The 18,528-nt window shown below is 36.8% G+C and overlaps 1 protein-coding gene across 1 annotated transcript in view; it reads left to right on the top strand.

Moving 5' to 3' along the window:
- Positions 1–48: 48 nt before the first annotated feature.
- The window catches only part of LRRC49 (leucine rich repeat containing 49), a 43,597-nt gene continuing 25,117 nt past the window's right edge, over positions 49–18,528 (top strand). The window contains exons 1-9 of the mRNA XM_032194654.1: positions 49–143; positions 664–726; positions 1,301–1,388; positions 2,074–2,265; positions 3,787–3,886; positions 4,595–4,798; positions 6,104–6,170; positions 13,411–13,554; positions 15,538–15,599. Coding sequence (XP_032050545.1) covers positions 90–143; positions 664–726; positions 1,301–1,388; positions 2,074–2,265; positions 3,787–3,886; positions 4,595–4,798; positions 6,104–6,170; positions 13,411–13,554; positions 15,538–15,599 — 974 coding nt within the window. The 5' untranslated portion in view covers positions 49–89. The remainder of the gene's footprint in view (positions 144–663; positions 727–1,300; positions 1,389–2,073; positions 2,266–3,786; positions 3,887–4,594; positions 4,799–6,103; positions 6,171–13,410; positions 13,555–15,537; positions 15,600–18,528) is intronic.

Below are 18,528 nucleotides of genomic sequence, written 5' to 3'. Positions count from 1 at the left end.
TTTCCCCTCCCCTCAGCGCCCGCGGCGGGCCGGAAGCGGCGGTTGCCGCGGTGACTGCGGAGCCATCTCCGCGAGGGGCGGCGGCCGCTATGGTGCCCAGCAAGGGCCGGGCCGCCAGGGGCTCGAGGGCCGCGCCCGGCACGGTGGGTGCCGCCGCGGAGGGGGCGGGCGGTGAGGGGGGCGACGGCCGCGTCCCCTCAGGGCGGCGGTGTCGGGGCTGAGGGCGCGGAGCCCCCGGGGGCAGGGAGCCCGTCCCCGCGGGGTGCCCGGCTCGGGGCTGGGGGCGGCGGCGGGGGAGCCGCTGGGTCCGGTGCTTGAGGCGGGTGAGGGGCGCGCTGTGGCGCGCAGCCCCCTCAGACAGGGTCACGGACAATGCCGGGGCGGTCTCGTATGTGTATGCACGCGTTTGTGTTGTTTCCTTCCCAACAAAGCATCCCCGTTAAAGTCACCCTTCTGGCTTTTACAAAGCCCAGAGTGACTTAGTGTTATTTAATGCTATGACAAAATAATATTCCTCATAATAATTTGGAAAGGTAGTTCCTCTTATTGGCCGGTTGTAGCGCTGAAGGTACCGTTTTTGAGGGAGAAACATATTCGTTAATCTTCTTGTATTGCTGCATGTTTTTGACAAATGTTCCCTTTTTATCTTCTTCCAATTTGCAGGTTAATAACTGTGGTCTTCAGCTGGTTATCCAGACCGCCTCAATCCCTGATAAAAACAAACCAGTAATTACTATTTTCTTTTACTTCAATAGCTACATTAAATAACGTGCTTTTATGGTATAGCCACATTTGTACGCTTTCAGTTAGGAATTGCCTTTTCGGTACAAATATGTTGATTTGTAATGTATTGCCCATTGTATCTGATACCCTTTTCAAGATGCATTTCATTCTAGTGAAGATGTGTAAAGACACTAGGATGTACCATAGCCTGCCACAAATTTAATATACATTCTTATGATTCCATCTCTACTTTTTTCCTTCCCTTAATTGCAATAGTCCTATTGGGTAGTGTTTTTTTTTTTTTGTTTTTTTTTTTTTTTTTTCCCTCCCTCCTTAATCAGTTGTAGAAGAATGAGTTGGTAACGTTCATGTTTTCATTTTGGTTTCCAAAAGCAAATTCTAAGTGATCATATCTTATTAGAATGAATGCTCTTCATAAATACAGAGCAGATTTATTTTTTGAAGCATTCCCAGGGTGACCTGAGAACTGTATTTGCTTGTAAGGTTGTGTTTGTCTGTGTAAAGACGCTTCTTGCATTTGAAGACTTCAACCTTTGTTTTACACGTTTTGTTACAGTTTGAATTCAGGATAAATAAAGAGCAGTCATCTTTCCACAATAGACTTCTGCAGCATGATCTGGAAAAAAACTATTCAGGAAGGCAAGGTGATATTCAATAGGGTTTGTTTGTTGTTTTTTTGCTTGTTTTGTGTCTTTAATCTCATTTTTTTTATTAACAAGACAGTAAAGACAGACTGTGTGATGTGATTCTCTTTCATATGTGACAATTTTTCCTGACTATATCATAACCTGAAGCTCCCATCGCTCTGTTGCCTAGCACAGATCTTTTTTCTCTGTTTTTTGTCCTCTTTCTGTCTATGGAAGAACATCCTTTCTACTACTTACAAAGCCATGGTCTTACGCCCTCTGAAGCCACACAATTCTGTACCATAACCTGCAATTGGATGTTTAACACTTATATATAAAGAGAGACAAAATTAGTTTCTAGGATTGCAACCTAATCTGAAGAGAGAGTTTTCCTATTGTGTGCTTCTTGCTTTGAAAAGCAAGATACGTGGTGCTATCACTGGTAAAAGGCAAACCTTGGAAGAGCTTTGACATGTAACACTTCTTGCTATACTGCTGCTGTTTGCCTGTCATATGCCAACAGGGATGGGTTAGGACAGGAGGTCAGTTTAATTATAATGGCACTGAGGTATCTGAGGCACTTTATTCCAGTAAATAATGACTGACGTTCAGGAGTGGGTTGATTATTAGGGCTCTTACTAGGGCAATGTATTTTATTGTGGAGTAAACTTAAGCTCTGCAATTTTGTTTTGTTCCCCCTCAGGAGACCCCAGAGTATTAAGTCCTTTGGTGCGTAATAAGCAGCTCTATCTTCCAGTGACATCCACTCTGACTGAACTTTCTGGTTTGGAGTTGAAGCAAAATACAGGTTCTCTATCAGGATTTGTGGAGTCATCTATACATACAAAATCCAGATCGCGACAAAACAGTCAGGGTATTAGTTCACAGGCTTCAGGTAACAGTGTATCATTCTCATTAGTGTTTTTTTTTTTTTTTTTACTTATTTTTATTATTACTATTTAAATGGTATCTAACCGAAAAGTTACGACCTGTAAGATGTTTGTTTTTTTTTTGGCTGTCAGATTGTATAATTAAACAGGAAATGTTGTCTACTGTTTCCTTGGAGGATTGAGAGAGGTCAATAGACAATTGTTAGGAAACTGCTAGAAATATTTTTCAAGGTATAATATAAAAAGCCTACATTTAAATGACTATATATCCTTCTGGAACAAAAGGACAGTGATAAGAATCTTTTCTGTATATCTTTAGGAGGATGACATTAAAAGAAAAAAGTCACTGTTAAGTCCTTTTTTCCTTACATTTATTGGCTTTAAAACTTGAGACAGAACTCAGGGGCAACAATGTTAATTGTTTATTTTCATTCTCAATGATTTTATTTTCCCTAGCAATTATTTTCACTTTGAAGGATACATAGAGAATACTGATTGTTATATGCTGTTTTGCTAGTGTAGCTAGTAATAAAAAGGTAGGCAGGACCACTGAGAGGGTTCTAAATCAAATTAAACATCAACAAATTGTTTTATTTAGCTATTTTTTTTCTATTGGCATGTTTCAAACATCGTGGAACTTGCTTTCTATAGTAGTAAAGAAATTTAACTTTGCTTAGTGAAGAATATACGTTCTTCCCATTAAAATATTTGATCTGTTTAAAAAAAATAAATAAAAATGGCAAACATGTCGAAGATGAGCCCATGTTTTTGTGATGGTGTACAAGCACAATGATCTATTTTTGACCAGTATTTTTCAATTGATTGTTTTGTAATAAACCAAAATTTGTGACTACACTGCTGATTTATTTTTGAGGTATCTTTAGTTATTTTCCCTTTCCCCTTATATTAACAAAATGAATAAAGTTGGTTAGTTTTGTAAATATGTTTTAAAGGGTTAACTGTTTCTTCCTTGATAATGTAGTCAAGTATAATAGCAATTATTACTAGGTACTATATACACTTGCCTTTGAAAGAATTTGCATTTTTTTCTGGCTCCGTGGGACTCTTTTAATGTTTTGATGCTTTAGTTTTTAGTTTGATCAACATCTACTTGATCTGTGTCTTTAAAATTCATCTTAATATAGATATTATCTTCTTTAAGGTCAGGTTTTGAAATTGTGACACTAGTATGCAATCTTATTTTAAGACAGCGTTGGGTAATTCTAATCAAACCAAAAACATCTACAAGCTGTCTGCTTACAACAAATTATTTTCAGAAAAAGTCTGTCCCAAACAAGCCAAATGGACATAAGTTTGCAAGAGGAGGTAGAGGGATGTACCTCTAAGCTAAAAATGACAGGAAAGGCAACTGATACCCAGAGTTCTGAATGCAGGCAGAATGCACTGTGATATATTGCATAATTATTTTTGTAATAAGAAATATAGTTCTGCTTTTATTTTCTGTAGTTAATGAAATGATTTGGCAGAGTAGTAGCTCATATGTTCTCTTAATGATTTTCTGACAGAAAACACAAATTTTGGGAGCAGTTCATCAATAACATTTCCTATATTGCAACGTACTGCTGAAGAAAAAATATTGAACTCTGATAGACTGACCCTTGAAAGGTGAGAAGGTTTCAGAGCACGTGCACTGTAGCTTGCTGCTCTTGTGTAGTGATCTCAAATGATGAGTATTCTGGTGATTTCTGGTTGGTTGGTTGTTTTTCGTTTTGTTTTTGAGGGAGAGACTGTGTCTCATTGGGCAATTCTGTATGAGTCTCCTTGTAGTAAAAGTTCAGAGTGCTGATCCATACAGCAGTTACCTGAAGCAGTTAAGGTTTTCATTTTAAACTGAGGAGGTAGTTTAGAAGTTTCATTTTTTACTTTTCACATCAACACTTACTGTTCCATGTATTTATAGGTCAAATGTCAAGTTGTATAAGCAGAAGAAAAAGTAGATAGATATGATACACTTTGAATTCTGATCTAAATGGATTGCTTATGTGGCATCTGACTAAAGCATTGGTATGCTGTATCTGTTCAAATTTTAGTGTGGTCCAACATGAAATCTTGATGTAATTGCTATATAACAAGCAAATCTCTAGGAAGACAGGCTTCAAGAAATTTTTGAAAGCTCTTCTGCTATATTTTCATACTATTTTTTTTTTTCAACAGTAGCCAGTTCCTTCCTTATTCCACACTTGTTTAACTAGCAAAACTGAACACCTTAATACTACCTTAAGTTAACACACTTTCCTCAGTTCAGCTGGTGTGGGGGAATAGAAGGTGGGTTATAGATTTGTTACTTTTATAGTGTTTTGTTCTTTGTTCCAGGCAAAAGCTGACAGTGTGCCCAATTATCGATGGGGAAGATCATCTTCGCCTCCTGAATTTTCAACATAACTTCATAACCCGGATCCAAAACATCTCAAATCTACACCATCTTGTTTTCTTAGATTTATACGATAACCAGATAGAGGAAATAAGTGGTCTTTCAACTCTAAGATCCTTAAGAGTCCTTTTGTTGGGGAAGAACAGGTAAAAATAACTAAACTCATCTTAAGCAGCCTGTTTCTTTAAGGTGCAGTATCTGTGATCTATCACCGCAGCCATTGTAGGGTTTTCAGATTGGGATGTTGGCTGTGAGACCAATGAGACTTGTCTTAACTGGCTTCTTTGGGTTGCTGTCCTTGTGATGTAGATTTTTTTCTGAGAAGTGGAGTTCAGCTGTTTCTTCTGGAGTGTTTTAATTGATGCTGAAACCCCAGCTTGGGTTTTCTACTTCACTGGCAACTACCTGTGATGTTGGAGGAATAACTGTGCACAGTTATTGCACTACTTGAAGCACGTTGGAAAGTCTAAACTTGCAGCCTGAGAGTGAGGGGAGTAAAAATTTAAAACAGACATGGGTTTTGAGGATTTTTTTTTTTTTTTTTTTCCCCCTCTTACCAATAAAACACTAATTGCAGAATTTGGTTAACATGTAGTAGTGCAGTATTTTACTTGAGGTCATGCCTTTTATATGAGAAATCTCATCTGTAGATAATATTTCTGTTTATAGTGAACAGTTGGGGTTTGGGCTGATAATTCCAAGTTGCATTAAGGACTAATTTTTCAAATTGTATCTACAATGTACTGTGTAGTTCGCTTACATAGCGGTATTGTTTGGAGATAGATGTAAGGAGATGTGTAAATGATTTCAAGTCAGGCATAGCTGCTACCAAAGACTTTATTTTCAGCTTGACCTGTATATGATCTTTAAATCTTGAAGCACATGCATGATATATGTGATATTTAATGTAATCAGCCAGTAGATGGTGCTGCTGACATAACCTAGGTTTGTCATCTGAGAAAGCAGGACAGGACAGAACAGTGTTAAGATGGTCAAGATGGAGAAGAAATTATGCCAAATTTTGAAATCTGTATTGTCTAGAAAGGAGCAATGGCTTTCAGATTTTTATTCTCAGTTCTTCTAACAAATTCTTAAATGCTTTGTCACTATAGCGTGCTTTAAACAGGTTTGGGAATATAGTTTTGTCAATAATAGTGTTTCTTGTTTAGATATTTGCATAGGTTGTATGTTGACTTTTTCTAGTGGTACAAATCTTCCATCCCCTTTCATTTTTCTAGAGGAGTGAAGGGCAAGTTGCTACTACTGCATTATTGATAGTCAGAGAGGAATGTTATAGTTTAAGGCGTACTCATTCATTTATTCATTTTGAGTGGGTGAAAGGTCTGTTGTTCTTCCATTCCTATCAGCTGTCTAGGTTTTTGTTAGGTGGACAATGAAAGATACATTTAATCTAATGTAAGAAATAATTTGTCATCATTTAAATGTTTCAGAATAAAGAAGATCTCAAATCTGGAGAACCTAAAAAAACTTGATGTTTTAGACCTTCATGGAAATCAGGTACAGTGCAATAAGTTGATTATTTAAGTTAATTGTGTAGACATAATGCATTTCCAGTGTCCTTTGTTAAACTATTGCTTTTTGAAAGGCAACCAAGAGCAATTTTTTCCAGCTTTTGAGGTCACAGAAATCAGTAAATTACTAAAAGGTGGTATGATGTTACTTTGATTTTTTTATATCGACTCTTGTACTTTCTGCATTTTACTTCAGGAAAATTACATCTTCTGAAATGCTGAATAAGCTAAGTATAGCAGCACTTGCTCACACCTACAGAGTAGTCATCTAGCATAGATAGTTACATTGCAGTTAAAATAGAACAGAAGTCATAGAAGAATTTAAGTTCCCATTGATTGTTGTGTTGTCTCTAAATGAAGACTTAGAACTTCTCTTCCATTAATTAGCTACCTTCCTGTTCCTTTCCAGTTTAGTTATGCAAGTTTTGATATTAACACTCTATTAACAACATTATTTTTCCACTAGTTGAACAATTTGTATTGTAAAACACTAGTCTGCCATACATATTAACTCATTTTGAAGGCATGATGAAGAAAGAAATGAGTTTGAGACATAATGCTCCACTATACTAGTTCCTTGTTTTTAAGTCTGGTTTTATTTTTTTGTTTATTTAATAACAAATGGAGGGTCTCTGTTGTTTAACATTATTAAGATTTGTAGGACCTTTTATTATGGCAACCTTCTGTCTTATATTATATTTCTACATATAAAATTTCTCAAACCTGCTTCAGCTGCAGAACTGTATTTGGGAACATCAAAAGACGTATTCCAGAACATTGCATTTAAACAACAGATCAGTGGAATTAAAAATGAAGTGTTGACACGTAGTTAATATGGTGGATTCTGATCGGTGCTCTGCTGATATAACATCCTCTTGCCAATGTACACAACTTTTTTCTTTAATTCGGGAGAGAGTAACGAGAATCAACAGTGTGGAAACAGAATATCACACTTGTCTGTCAAAACGAAATATAATAGAAAATACGATTTATGTTATATTAACAAGCTGTTCATAAATCTGTTTTCTTAAATTGCTTGTGGCATTATGCTGTACCCAATTCCCACAGAGTTTTACGATTTGGAGTCAGTTATGGGCAGCAGTTTTCCCTTATCGGAATGATCTTCATTCCAAGTAGGTCTAATGATGCTTCTGCAGTGTGCATCACTTGTCTTCTTTTCTCATAACCATGGAAAAGTATAAATCACTTCTGCCATAAAAAAGTGTCTGGAATAGTATGGATATGTGTATGTGCTGTGTGAATGTGGGATTTCCTCTGGGCTGCAGTTTCTGTTACTCTAGCACGTCCTATAGCTGTGAAACACACTATGAATTACTTAGAGCATGACTGAGAAGACAGCAACGTTATTTCTTACGCTTGCAGATATTTTTATGGTACACTTGCCTTCATTTTACATTCAAACTGCTTCTTACAAATGTGAGAAATTATTTCATGTTGTATGCATGGGAAACATTCTCAATCGAGCACAAAACTTTAAGGTTGTTTTCTAGAAAAGGTAAGTTATCTTTGTGATACATGTGTAGCTTATTGTCAGGAATATTTTTAGGATTTTATGTGATGTCATTGGGCCACAATGCAAAATACATACTGCAGAAGGCAGTGCTCAGCTTTTCATAGTTGTTTTTGCATTTATTTTTGATCTCTTCAGAAATACAAAAACACAATTTTAAATAAATGCAGAACTAGTTGTGTTATAAGAACTGTCATTGTAGTTAATATGTAAAGGGAATTTTGATGCTGAACTCTCAAGGAAGAAATATAAATACATATATATATATATATATATTTTAAGAAAGCTATCAATAAACTAAAATTTGGATGTGTTTTTATTCCTAAATGTTGTCTATGTAATGAGAAAATTGTTGTGTAGATTGTAATTGGCCTGAAATGAGATTAAATACAAATGGGATATGTTATACACTATGAAATGAGTCAGCCTCATCTCTATTCCTAGGAAAGGGATGGAAAAAGTAGTTCTGGAAACCGTTTACAAAATGTGCTAAGGGAAAGCAAGTGACAAGAAGTAGTCAGCATGGATTCACCTAGGGGAGATGATGCCTGATCAGCATGATGACATTTGACAGTGTCTCCCATCACATGTTGACAGACAAAATGATGATATTTTGGGCTAGATGGATGGACGGTGAGATGCAGTCAACTCTAGAGGTTGATACTGGGCAAAGATTTTTAACACCTTCCTTGATGACATGGGTGAAGTGGCACAGAGTGCAAATTTGAAGATGATACAAACCTGGAAGGAGAGCTTTATACAGGAGATGATTGTGCTAGCATTCAGTGGGATCTCGACAAGCCGGAGAAATGGGCTGAGAGAAGTCCTATGAAATTCAAGAAAGGGAAGTGCGAAGTCCTGCACTTGGGGAGTCCTAAACCAGTACATGCTGGCGGCTCACAAGCTGAGAGGCAGCTCTGTAGCAGGGAACCCGGGGGACCAGCAGCACCATGGGCCTTATTCGGAAGAGTATTGGCAGCAGGCTGAGGGAGGTGATCCTGAGCCTTCCTCATCCTGATCCTTCCTTTCTGCACGGATCTGGTGAGGCATCTCTGAGCTGCTGGGCTACCTGGTGCAAGACAGGTGTGCACTTGATGGAGTGGTTCTAGCAAAGAGTTGCAAATGTTTTGAGGGGACTGGAGCATCTGAGGAGAGGCTGAGAGAGCCGAGATGGCTGTACCTGGAGAAAAGAAGGCCCAGGGAGTTCTGTGGCCATGTGTATAAACACCTGCTGCGAGGGGGGGAGCAAGGTGGAGCCAGACCTATCTCGGTGGTGTCCAGCAAAAGGACGAGTCATAGGTCACAAACTGAAGGACAGGAAGTTTGCTCAAACTTTAAGAAAAATATTTCCATCGGGGCCAAACAGAGGAGAAGGTTGCCCAGACAGTTTGTGGCATCTCCATCTGTGAAGTCAGCCTAAACCTGACTGGAGGTGGTCCTGCACATCCTGCTGTGGTGGTTCTTGTGTTGGGCAGGCTGGCACCACGGGTTGCTTCTGACCTCAGCTGACTTCTCTGATTCTGTGGCTAGTGTTACTTCAGGCTGAATTCGCTATCTTTGTTTTCTGTTTTCCCTTTGTAGTGATAGGGGAAATGGAAGAAGGAAAAAAAAAAAAGAAAGAAGAGGAACTCTTTTGAGGATGCTAGTAAAGTTACAGATAATTACGTATTGTAAAACTATTCCCTGTAAAGCCACAAAAAGCCTCTCTGTTGTATGAATGAAAACTGCCATGGAACTATGATGCAGTGCGTTGAATCAACATCCCATTACTGTCCTCATTGAAAGGCACTCAGTGTTCGGGGTTAGGATAGAAGTGTTTTTGTGGTTTTGATATTCATAAATCCCACACGTTGGATGGAACTAGGCAGCAAATCTGTTGGCCTTCAGAGCATTTCCTGTGCAGTATTCTCTGATTGCTTCTATTCTTCTGTTATGCTACTGCTGGACAGTAAAGGTTCTTCACAAATCATTTTTTTAGAACAAGTATTTGTGATTCATTTTTTGAGAAGTAACATGGTTGAGTTTTCTTCAAGTTTGTTGATTTGTCTTTTATTTTTACACCGTTGTCATCTGAGGGTCATGTTTATATAGGTACTCAAATGGTAGTCTGTTTTACAGCGTTTTTGTTTATGTATTAATATATATATAGTAGCTCTACCTTGGCTGGGTTTTTGCCTTTTGAGGTTGCCGTGTGTAAGTTAACAGAAGATGGGGGCACAACAGTTTTTGCTGAACTGAAGACAGTTCTGTTAAGGGGATATCTGCTGAGCAGTCTTCATCACATTAGAGTATTAGCTGAATGTTGCTTGCATACAGAGTATTTGAGATAAATTAACAAAGTCAGTGATTGTAATAGCAGCAGCTTTTTTATAGACAATGGGAGAGAGACAGGCTCTTCAGAAAGTGTTAGAGTCTATCTAGACAAGATTTCTTGTTGATATTTACGGAGTAGTAACAGTTAAGAGGGAAGCCAGATTTTTGTTTTATTCTTAGTCCACTTCTCCTCTCCCTCTTTTTGGATGTTAAGTCAGTCCCGTAGATGGAATGCAGATTGTTAAACTTCTAAGACTGCAGTGTCTTCAGGAGATTAGAGGTGAGGAGAAGCAGAAAGAGGAAAACGCCTTGGAAAATACTTTGATTTATTTGTGTGCAGGATATTTTGGCTAATAGGTTTGGTCTGAACTTCAAGGCTGTGCTACTGCCAAGTGAGAAATTCAATGAGAACTGGATGTGCTTTAAAACTCTGAGATGAAGCATTCCACAATGCTTAATGCTTTACCTTGTGTGACTTATTTCTCAAATCTAGTCTTTAAAGGCATTGCTTCTACAAGAAAATCCTTTCACGTAATAAATATCTGAAATAAAGTTCTAAAATAAAAAAAAAATAAAATTAAAATCAGGGTAGTGTGTAATGAAACATTGCATTTATTGTCTCTACGCCTTACAAAAAGAACAAAATGTGAATATCATATTATTGTTCTCTGCCAATTTTCTTACATGATTTAATAAGGCTATTAATTTTTATACTGCCTGGTAAAAACTAAGATGCAGTATCTTAGAGTCTTCTTAAATTTCTGTACAGATACTCCATTACTTTGATCATCAACACACTAATGTGAACTCTATGGTATCATGGTGTTCGTGTATACATGTGTGATTCAGAGGCTGCCCGCAGTTGTAGGCATGGTATGCTGAAGACACTACTACTATGTGATTTCTAAATAAACATTTAATTTTTAAATACTGTGTTTCCAAGTACTATAAATAGTCTTTGGAAAGAACACTGGTGGCTAGTGATCATTTCTGTCAAGGTGAATAGTATGAATGGAATGCGTTCCATAGAAATGCTTTTAAAACCTTTATTTTAGGTAGATTTAACATGGACTTTATGCTGTCTTCCATTAAGTTACTCTGATTAAAAATTTCTAAGTTGTAATGAAGTCAGAGCTTGACTAAATGTATCTAGAATATTTGTTCTTTAATACTTAAAAAATAAATAAATAAATTTGTTTTTCTTTTTTAATTATTTTAATTGCCAAAAGTTCAAGGATATAAGTTAAGGAAAAAGGGGACGGGGAAAAAAGGCAACTTGATTTTTTTATTTTTTTTTTTCCTCAGAAATAGGCTTGCTCTGAATAATCCTCAAAAATACACATTAAAAGATGAAACTTGTGCAGTTACTGATGAGTAATTATGTGCTGCATAACAATCTCTTCTGAAATGAATGCATTTCATAGCTAAGTATTCAAGCATACAAGCAAATGAGAACAAACAGAATAGTGTTCAATGTTTACAAGTCTTTGAAGTTTACATAATTGAAAAAGCAACTAAAATAGCTAATAATAGTCCTCAGTTATAATTAATAGAAAACTATTTACCAAAAAGGATTTTTCATATATTTTAAAAACAAATTTTTAATAATAATCACCTCTAAAAAGAGGTGATGATGCTTGCTACCGAATACATACAGTGTAATGACACTGGGTGTGTTTTCATGCACGCGTGTGTGATTAAAAATAGAGAAAATCCTATAGAGTTAGTTTTAAAACTGAACAAAGTGATTAACATTATCTCTATAAGTTGCTGATGAAATCATTCCTTGTAATAGCAAAATGCCAAGATTAATATTCTGCATACTGACATGCTGCAATTGTAGCTAAACAGACATCTGCAGAGGTCTGTGCTCTTCATGCTAACCATCTGCTCTTGGCTTTGCTTTTACAAGTCTTTCATACTAAATACATTGTTCCAGACAATAATGTCTTTTGTTCCTTTAGGTTTAATATTTTTGTGTTCTGCTCATTTTTATTTTCTGCATGTAATATACACAAACAATGCCTAATAGTTAAATTAGCAGTTCAATCAAAAAGTGATTTACTGGTATTTCATTGTTTTTCCTATCTACTTTTACATACTTATTATGGGAAAAATTGCGTTAATACGTTATATAGCAGCATATTCAAGTCATACTCGTGTGTGTGTGTGTATATACATATATGCACACATATGTGTGTGAAAATTGTCAGCAGCATTGTGTTTTGAAACTGTTAGATAACAGTTGTGTTAGCTATTCTCCCATTCCAGGAGCTGCTATGCATTTTCAGGAAGCTGGCATGGCAGAGCTGTGGTGGTCCATATCCTCAGGAGGCCCATTATCACTGGGAAGGGGTATGCCACCAGGGTCTCTCCTGCTTGCCTGCACCTAATAGCTGTTGGCAGCTTTGCAGAAGAATAGCGTGCCTGAGTACTGGGTGTTGCTGAAGGCAGCTTCTGGTGGTCCTGCAGGTAGAGCAGCTGATCGTTGTAATGAAAAGGGAATTCACCACTGTTGGTAGCTTTATGTACTCTACCCTTAGATGCACTGCCACACCTTGTGGAAGGCCAGAGTCTTTTCCACAGGAAACCTGCTGCCTTCTTCCTGCCTTATAATGTGGGTTACAATAGGAAGATGATGTGAGTATCCTCCTGTGCAGTGGCAATGGTTTATCATCTCCATGATGCATTACTGTATGCAAGTCCTGCATAAATGAATGGATAGGTTCAGGACAACAGATCCCAGATAACTTAGTCATCTCTATCCAGATATTTATTTCTGAGTCGATTACTCTGAGAAATACAAGCAGCAGGAAAAAAAGTCAGCTTGTATAAACAGAACAATAATTAATGTCTTTGTAAAACACACTTGCATCTCCAGAAGCCAAAATTAAAAGTAAAGGGTAGTAGCCACTGTTATTTGATGTGTGTTTTCTCTTATTTGATGGCACCTGTATCTTCAAAATAAGTTGTTAAGAATAAAAACAGGCCAGCTGCCTGTTCTTTGTAGTTCAGTCTGTTTGTTTGAAGCCATGAGTTGGCAAAAACTGTTGGGGACTGTCAGACAAACATGCCGTATATCTAAATGAAGGATGCCGCTGCTTTCTTGTCTAATTTTTTTTAATATGCTTTGCTGAGTCCAGCAGTGCTGTATGGTTAGAAAGATACTACTGTTGTGAATACTAGTAGTCAAGCGCCAGCAGACTGTAGCTTGTTTTCAACAATTTGTGACGTTATTATCAAGGTTTAGAAAAATACATAAGCACACTATTAAGTTGCTTGGTTTTGTCTGTATATGTTTAAAAATGTATGCACTACATATATCCATTTTATATTTATATAAAACGCAGTATGCATGTTTATAATTATACTTCTTTCACAGATTACTAAAATAGAAAACATCAACCATTTGAGTGAACTGAGAGTATTAAACCTTGCCAGAAACCTACTCTCCATTGTAGAAAATCTTAATGGACTGGATTCTCTCACAGAGCTCAACCTTCGTCATAATCAAGTCTCTGCCATAGTAAGGAACAAAACCTCTTATCTTCTTTCATCCCCTCCAGGAGTGCATTATTACTAGAACTTGTTGAAAACATCAGCATTTCAGATTTGTCAAGTCTTGCATTTTCCCATACTCTTTTTGTTATTTTTTCCTCAGTACTCAATTTTACAACATGAAGGTAAAAATACTTTGTTTTTGTGTTGCTTTGTGTAAATTTGGCTGGTATTGGTAGAAATCTTGGTAGCCCACAATAGTTTCCCGGGGCAAAAGCTTCTGATGCTTTGTGGTTCTAACATAAACATTTAGAGACTCTTCCATACAAGTTTGCCCCCAGAAACATATCCTCTGTTCATAATTTCTGTAGCTCAGCTAAGCAGCCAGACCATCTGAAACTTCATCTCTTTATGTATATGTCTGTGTCAAAAGTAGAGAAAATACTGAAGTAAAATGTCCCAAGTAAAGCTCCAAGTTAGCGTTAGAAAATCCTTTATGCTTTAAAAGATAAAGTTTTTCATTCAGCATTTTATGATGTATAGTTCAGGTATGGCAATTAGATTATTTCAACAAGCACTTTTTAAGTAGATTTTCTACATTTAACTAGATGCATTTTTTCAGGCCCTCAATTATATAAGTACTTGGTCTTCTATTGCTGCTGAGCTAACACTTGCTCAAATTTTTGCTACTTGCCATACATATGTTAAATTTATTTATTTATTTATTTTTTTTTACACTTCCAGAACGAGAAATTTCTGCTAATTTCTAACTCACCCACTGTACCTCTCTCCCACACCATTTATATTACTGAGATACTCTTCCTTGCTTGTAGCTGCTGCCTTCTCACCCTCTCTCATGTGTAGTTCATGTTTTCTCCTTACCTCCTCTCTCACAAATGCAGAGTTAGCTCTCCCTGACAGTGAAATTAGTGGGTTACAGGCTTGGACTGTGTTCTTATATCTCAGTGTTTTATTCTTTCCTGGCTGGAGACAGTGTTTCAGAAGATGTTCTGTTCAGGGATGTACTTTGTTTTGTGTATAATGTAAAATTGTTTGTTACCTGGGATAAATTGTAATAGAATGGTGTTTTGGTTGTGTGTTGTGGTTTGTGGTTGGTTGTTTCTGTTTTGCTTTTGTTTTTTCTTTTTAATTGGATGGAATGCTATGTAGACATTTCACAAGTTAAAGGGAGGGCTGTCGATTTTATTTGTGGCTAAAATCAAGGTAGTGAGTGAGCCCCATGCCATTCCCGTGTGCCTTAAGTAATGGTTTTATGTCCACTAGTTGCAAGCTGGAGCTTGCAATCCTTAGTAGGATAAGGAGATGCACATTTAAAACCGAAGAGTTCGGTGCGCAGTTGGAATTTGCATGGATCACTACAAACTGTGCTGTCTGGCTATTACGGGTTTTTATTTCAAAAATAAATTGTGATATTACTTTGAAGTTTCATCTTACTAATATCTTGAAGTATTTGAAGGTTTTCTACTAAGTTCTGTTGTGGCATACATTGAATTCAGTAACTCTTTCTGAAAACTTGTTCCTTCTTATAAAATTCAATTGCAAATGTGACAGTACTTCAGATCATTCTCTGCCAGAGCAGCTGCTGTTGTTAGGTGGTGCTGATTGCACTGCAGTTTTGCACTTCAAAAACCTCACTACAACATGGCCACTTCTTTTTTTTAAGTGTATTTATCCTGCAGTTAAATGCTGAGACAGCACCTTGGCTTCTTTCCCAAAAGCCTGTTCAGAAACCAGCAGCAGCCTCATCCTCTTTCCTTTAACATCATTTGCTTTGCAAGTGATGCAGCTTGTTCTGCAGGGTATATATCTGCACTGAAACACTCCCTTGCAGTCTGCATTAGGGAGAAATGGATCTGCACGTTCAACAGAAATCAATGTTGCAGCAAGGTTATAGTAGATAGAAATGAAAGTGTTTCATCAGGCAAAGTAGAAAGGTTCAAAAGATGTTATCCTTCAGCTGCTGAATTTATGCCTCTGTCTTTCCTTCTAGAAAGATGTGGATACTTTGCCCCATCTCCAGCGTCTGTTCCTCAGCTTCAACAATATATCTAGGTAAGGGGAAGAGCAGTTCATTTCTTATCAGTAAATTGAAGTATCCTCTTATAGCTGTATTTCATTAAAATTTAAACGCTATGAATGCAGATGCTGTTTTTAAACATATCAGATAGCATAATCAAGCCATTATGTATTTTCTACTTTAAGCATAAATTCTTTTAACCCTTTGCATTTAAATGTTGCGCTATGGGGATTCTACCACAAACCTTGCATTTTTAATTCAAAAATGATTGTATTCTTCCTGATGATGCTGAAAACTAAAAATAGATTTTTTAATATGTTGTTTTACTGCTTAACTAAATTTTTGATAAGGCAGAAGGCATGGTGTTGCACAAGGCATATTATATTTATCATAAAATCACTGTATTTATGGAGTTACACAAATGGCTGGGTCAGATTCTGCTTGTGAGGATAAGATTATATCATGCTTGTATTTTACTTGTACATATATTAATTGAGTGTGAAAGGTACATTCCTGTCTGTTCACTTTTCAAACCAGAAGGCAGAAACAGAACAGCTCAACTTTCAATGCAGGGTTTCTGTTATTTCTAGTAACTAAGTGCATTTTGGTATAAATAAGCAAGTTAGTCTACAATGTTTATTTTTATATTTGTTTGTTTGTTTTTGAAGTCAGCGTTTCTACTGGTGCCAATATTAAAAATAATAAAATCAAATGTGCCTACATTATCTTCAGTTTATCATGTGTTTACCTTTATTCCTTAATCATCTTCATCTTTCTTTGTTGCTTAGAATCAATTTAATTTGAGATCAGGAAAGATGCCTGGCATTCTCATTACTGAAAATAACGTTCTTGTGGTATCTATTTTCTCTGTAAGATGTTAGACTTAATATGAGCTTTAATTGTAATAGCTATTTGAATATTTTAAACTGACCTGTATGATGCATTTTGCAGACAGTTCCAACCTACTTGTCTATGTTCCTTAAAGTACCAGTGCAGTGGATCTCCCTGAATGCTCATGGGTATTAAGCATTCAAAAAAAAACCTGGAGATGAACTGCAGAAATGGTTAATATACTCTTCCCTTAATCTATCTGCTACTCTTTATTATGGCAATTTCGAACATGAAATATAAAGTAAAGGGGTTGGTATTTTGCTTCACTTATATAATTTCTGGACTAGGAACATGCCTTCTGTTTCTGTTTTTTTTTTTTTTTTTTTTAATAAATAAATAAATATGTCTTAGCCTGGCAAGAACAACAAGGGGACTGCAGTAGTTGGCTCCTTTGCCATCTGGGAGCATCACTGCAGTCAGTGGAATTTCTGTATATTTTCATATACTTGGTTTAATTTGTGTAGCTTTCTCACACTGGTATTTTTGCAGTATTCAAGGAAGGAAAAATGTTTTACTCTTTTTGTTCATTTTTAAATTAGATTTCTTTAAATTCATGTCATCAGTATCTTGCTAGTATCCTATCATTTACTCACTGGCGCTTCAATTGAACTGTTGATAGATCTAGTTTTAGCTTTCAGGTAACGTAGAAACACTTAACTCAAACACTTGTGCAAATATCTAATTTGGTTTTAATTTGTAGTTAGAATAGGTATAAAAATCTTAATGTCCAATGAAGACATGGTTATAAAATCTACATACATGTGTAAGTAGCTAGGTGAATGGATCAGCTTAACTTCTTATTTACCAGTCATTATCATTATTTTATTATTAAAATAATAAAAAAAATTACTAGATTTGGCTTATGTTTTCGTAGAAATGACATTCCATCAAATTCGGCAGTAGCAAAACCCAAAAAATCTCATTGCTCCCTCAATTTTAGTTATGCAGTAGATATGTCTCCTAACAGGTAAATGTTTAAACATGGAAGTACGTTCTTGACCCATCTGTGTGTGATACTTGGCTTGATTCACTGTTTGAACAGACTGAAGATGTTACGTGCAACCATAATACTAGTAAATGGCTGTGCTACATCTGACCCTTACTTTTAAAATGGTTTGGGGTATTTTTTTTTTACTCGCTCACCTGCATTTACCATAGACCATATAGTAATTTTACAATTATTTTTTATATTTATATATAATGCATATATTTTCTTATATTTTTCTTTCTTTTAGGCAATCAATTAGTTATACAAATTCTGATTTGTATATTGGTATGTAGAGGAAATCTGCAAATTGAAACGTAGCAGAGTACATTGCCAAAACCTGTATATGTTTATATTACTGGTTCATTAAAATATTAAAAGTAGCATTTTTTAGGTAATGCTCTTATATAAAGGTTTACTGCTTCCTGTTTTTGGTAGGAAGAATTCTTGAGTCTTACATCAGTACATACTGACATGAATTAAAATTGCAATAAACGATTCAGAAATGCCTTCTTAAAAATTTCAGTATTAAAGTCCTGCGTCTGTCATGAGTTTTGTCACTTTTTCCCCTATCCTGCTTCAGATGAGGCCTCAGAATGCTGCTGAGCTTTTAGTTAATAATGGATGTGTTAGTAGGGTAATCATAGAATCACCCATGCTGGAAGAGACCTCAAGATCATCTAGTCCAGCCTCTGACCTAACACTAACCAGTCCTCCACTAAACCATATCCCTAAGCTCTACATCTAAACGTCTTTTGAAGACCTCCAGGGATGGTGACTCCACCACTTCCCTGGGCAGCCTGTTCCAATGCCTCACAACCCTTTCAGTAAAGTTCTTCCTTACATCCAACCTAAGCCTCCCCTGGCTCAACTTAAGCCCATTCCCCCTCGTCCTGTCACCAGGCATGTGGGAGAACAGACCAACCCCCACCTCGCTACAGCCTCCTTTAAGGTACCTGTAGAGAGCGATAAGGTCGCCCCTGAGCTTCCCTTTCTCCAGGCTGAACAAGCCCAGCTCCCTCAGCTGCTCTTTGTAAGGCTTGTTCTCCAGACAAAATGCTGCAGAAGTTGAATCAGACCTGAAACAA

Source organism: Aythya fuligula, chromosome 11, assembly GCF_009819795.1.
Source record: "Aythya fuligula isolate bAytFul2 chromosome 11, bAytFul2.pri, whole genome shotgun sequence".
Taxonomy (NCBI): Eukaryota; Metazoa; Chordata; class Aves; order Anseriformes; family Anatidae; genus Aythya; species Aythya fuligula.
Note: the sequence above shows the minus strand (reverse complement) of the source record. Positions and strands in the feature narration are given on the sequence as shown.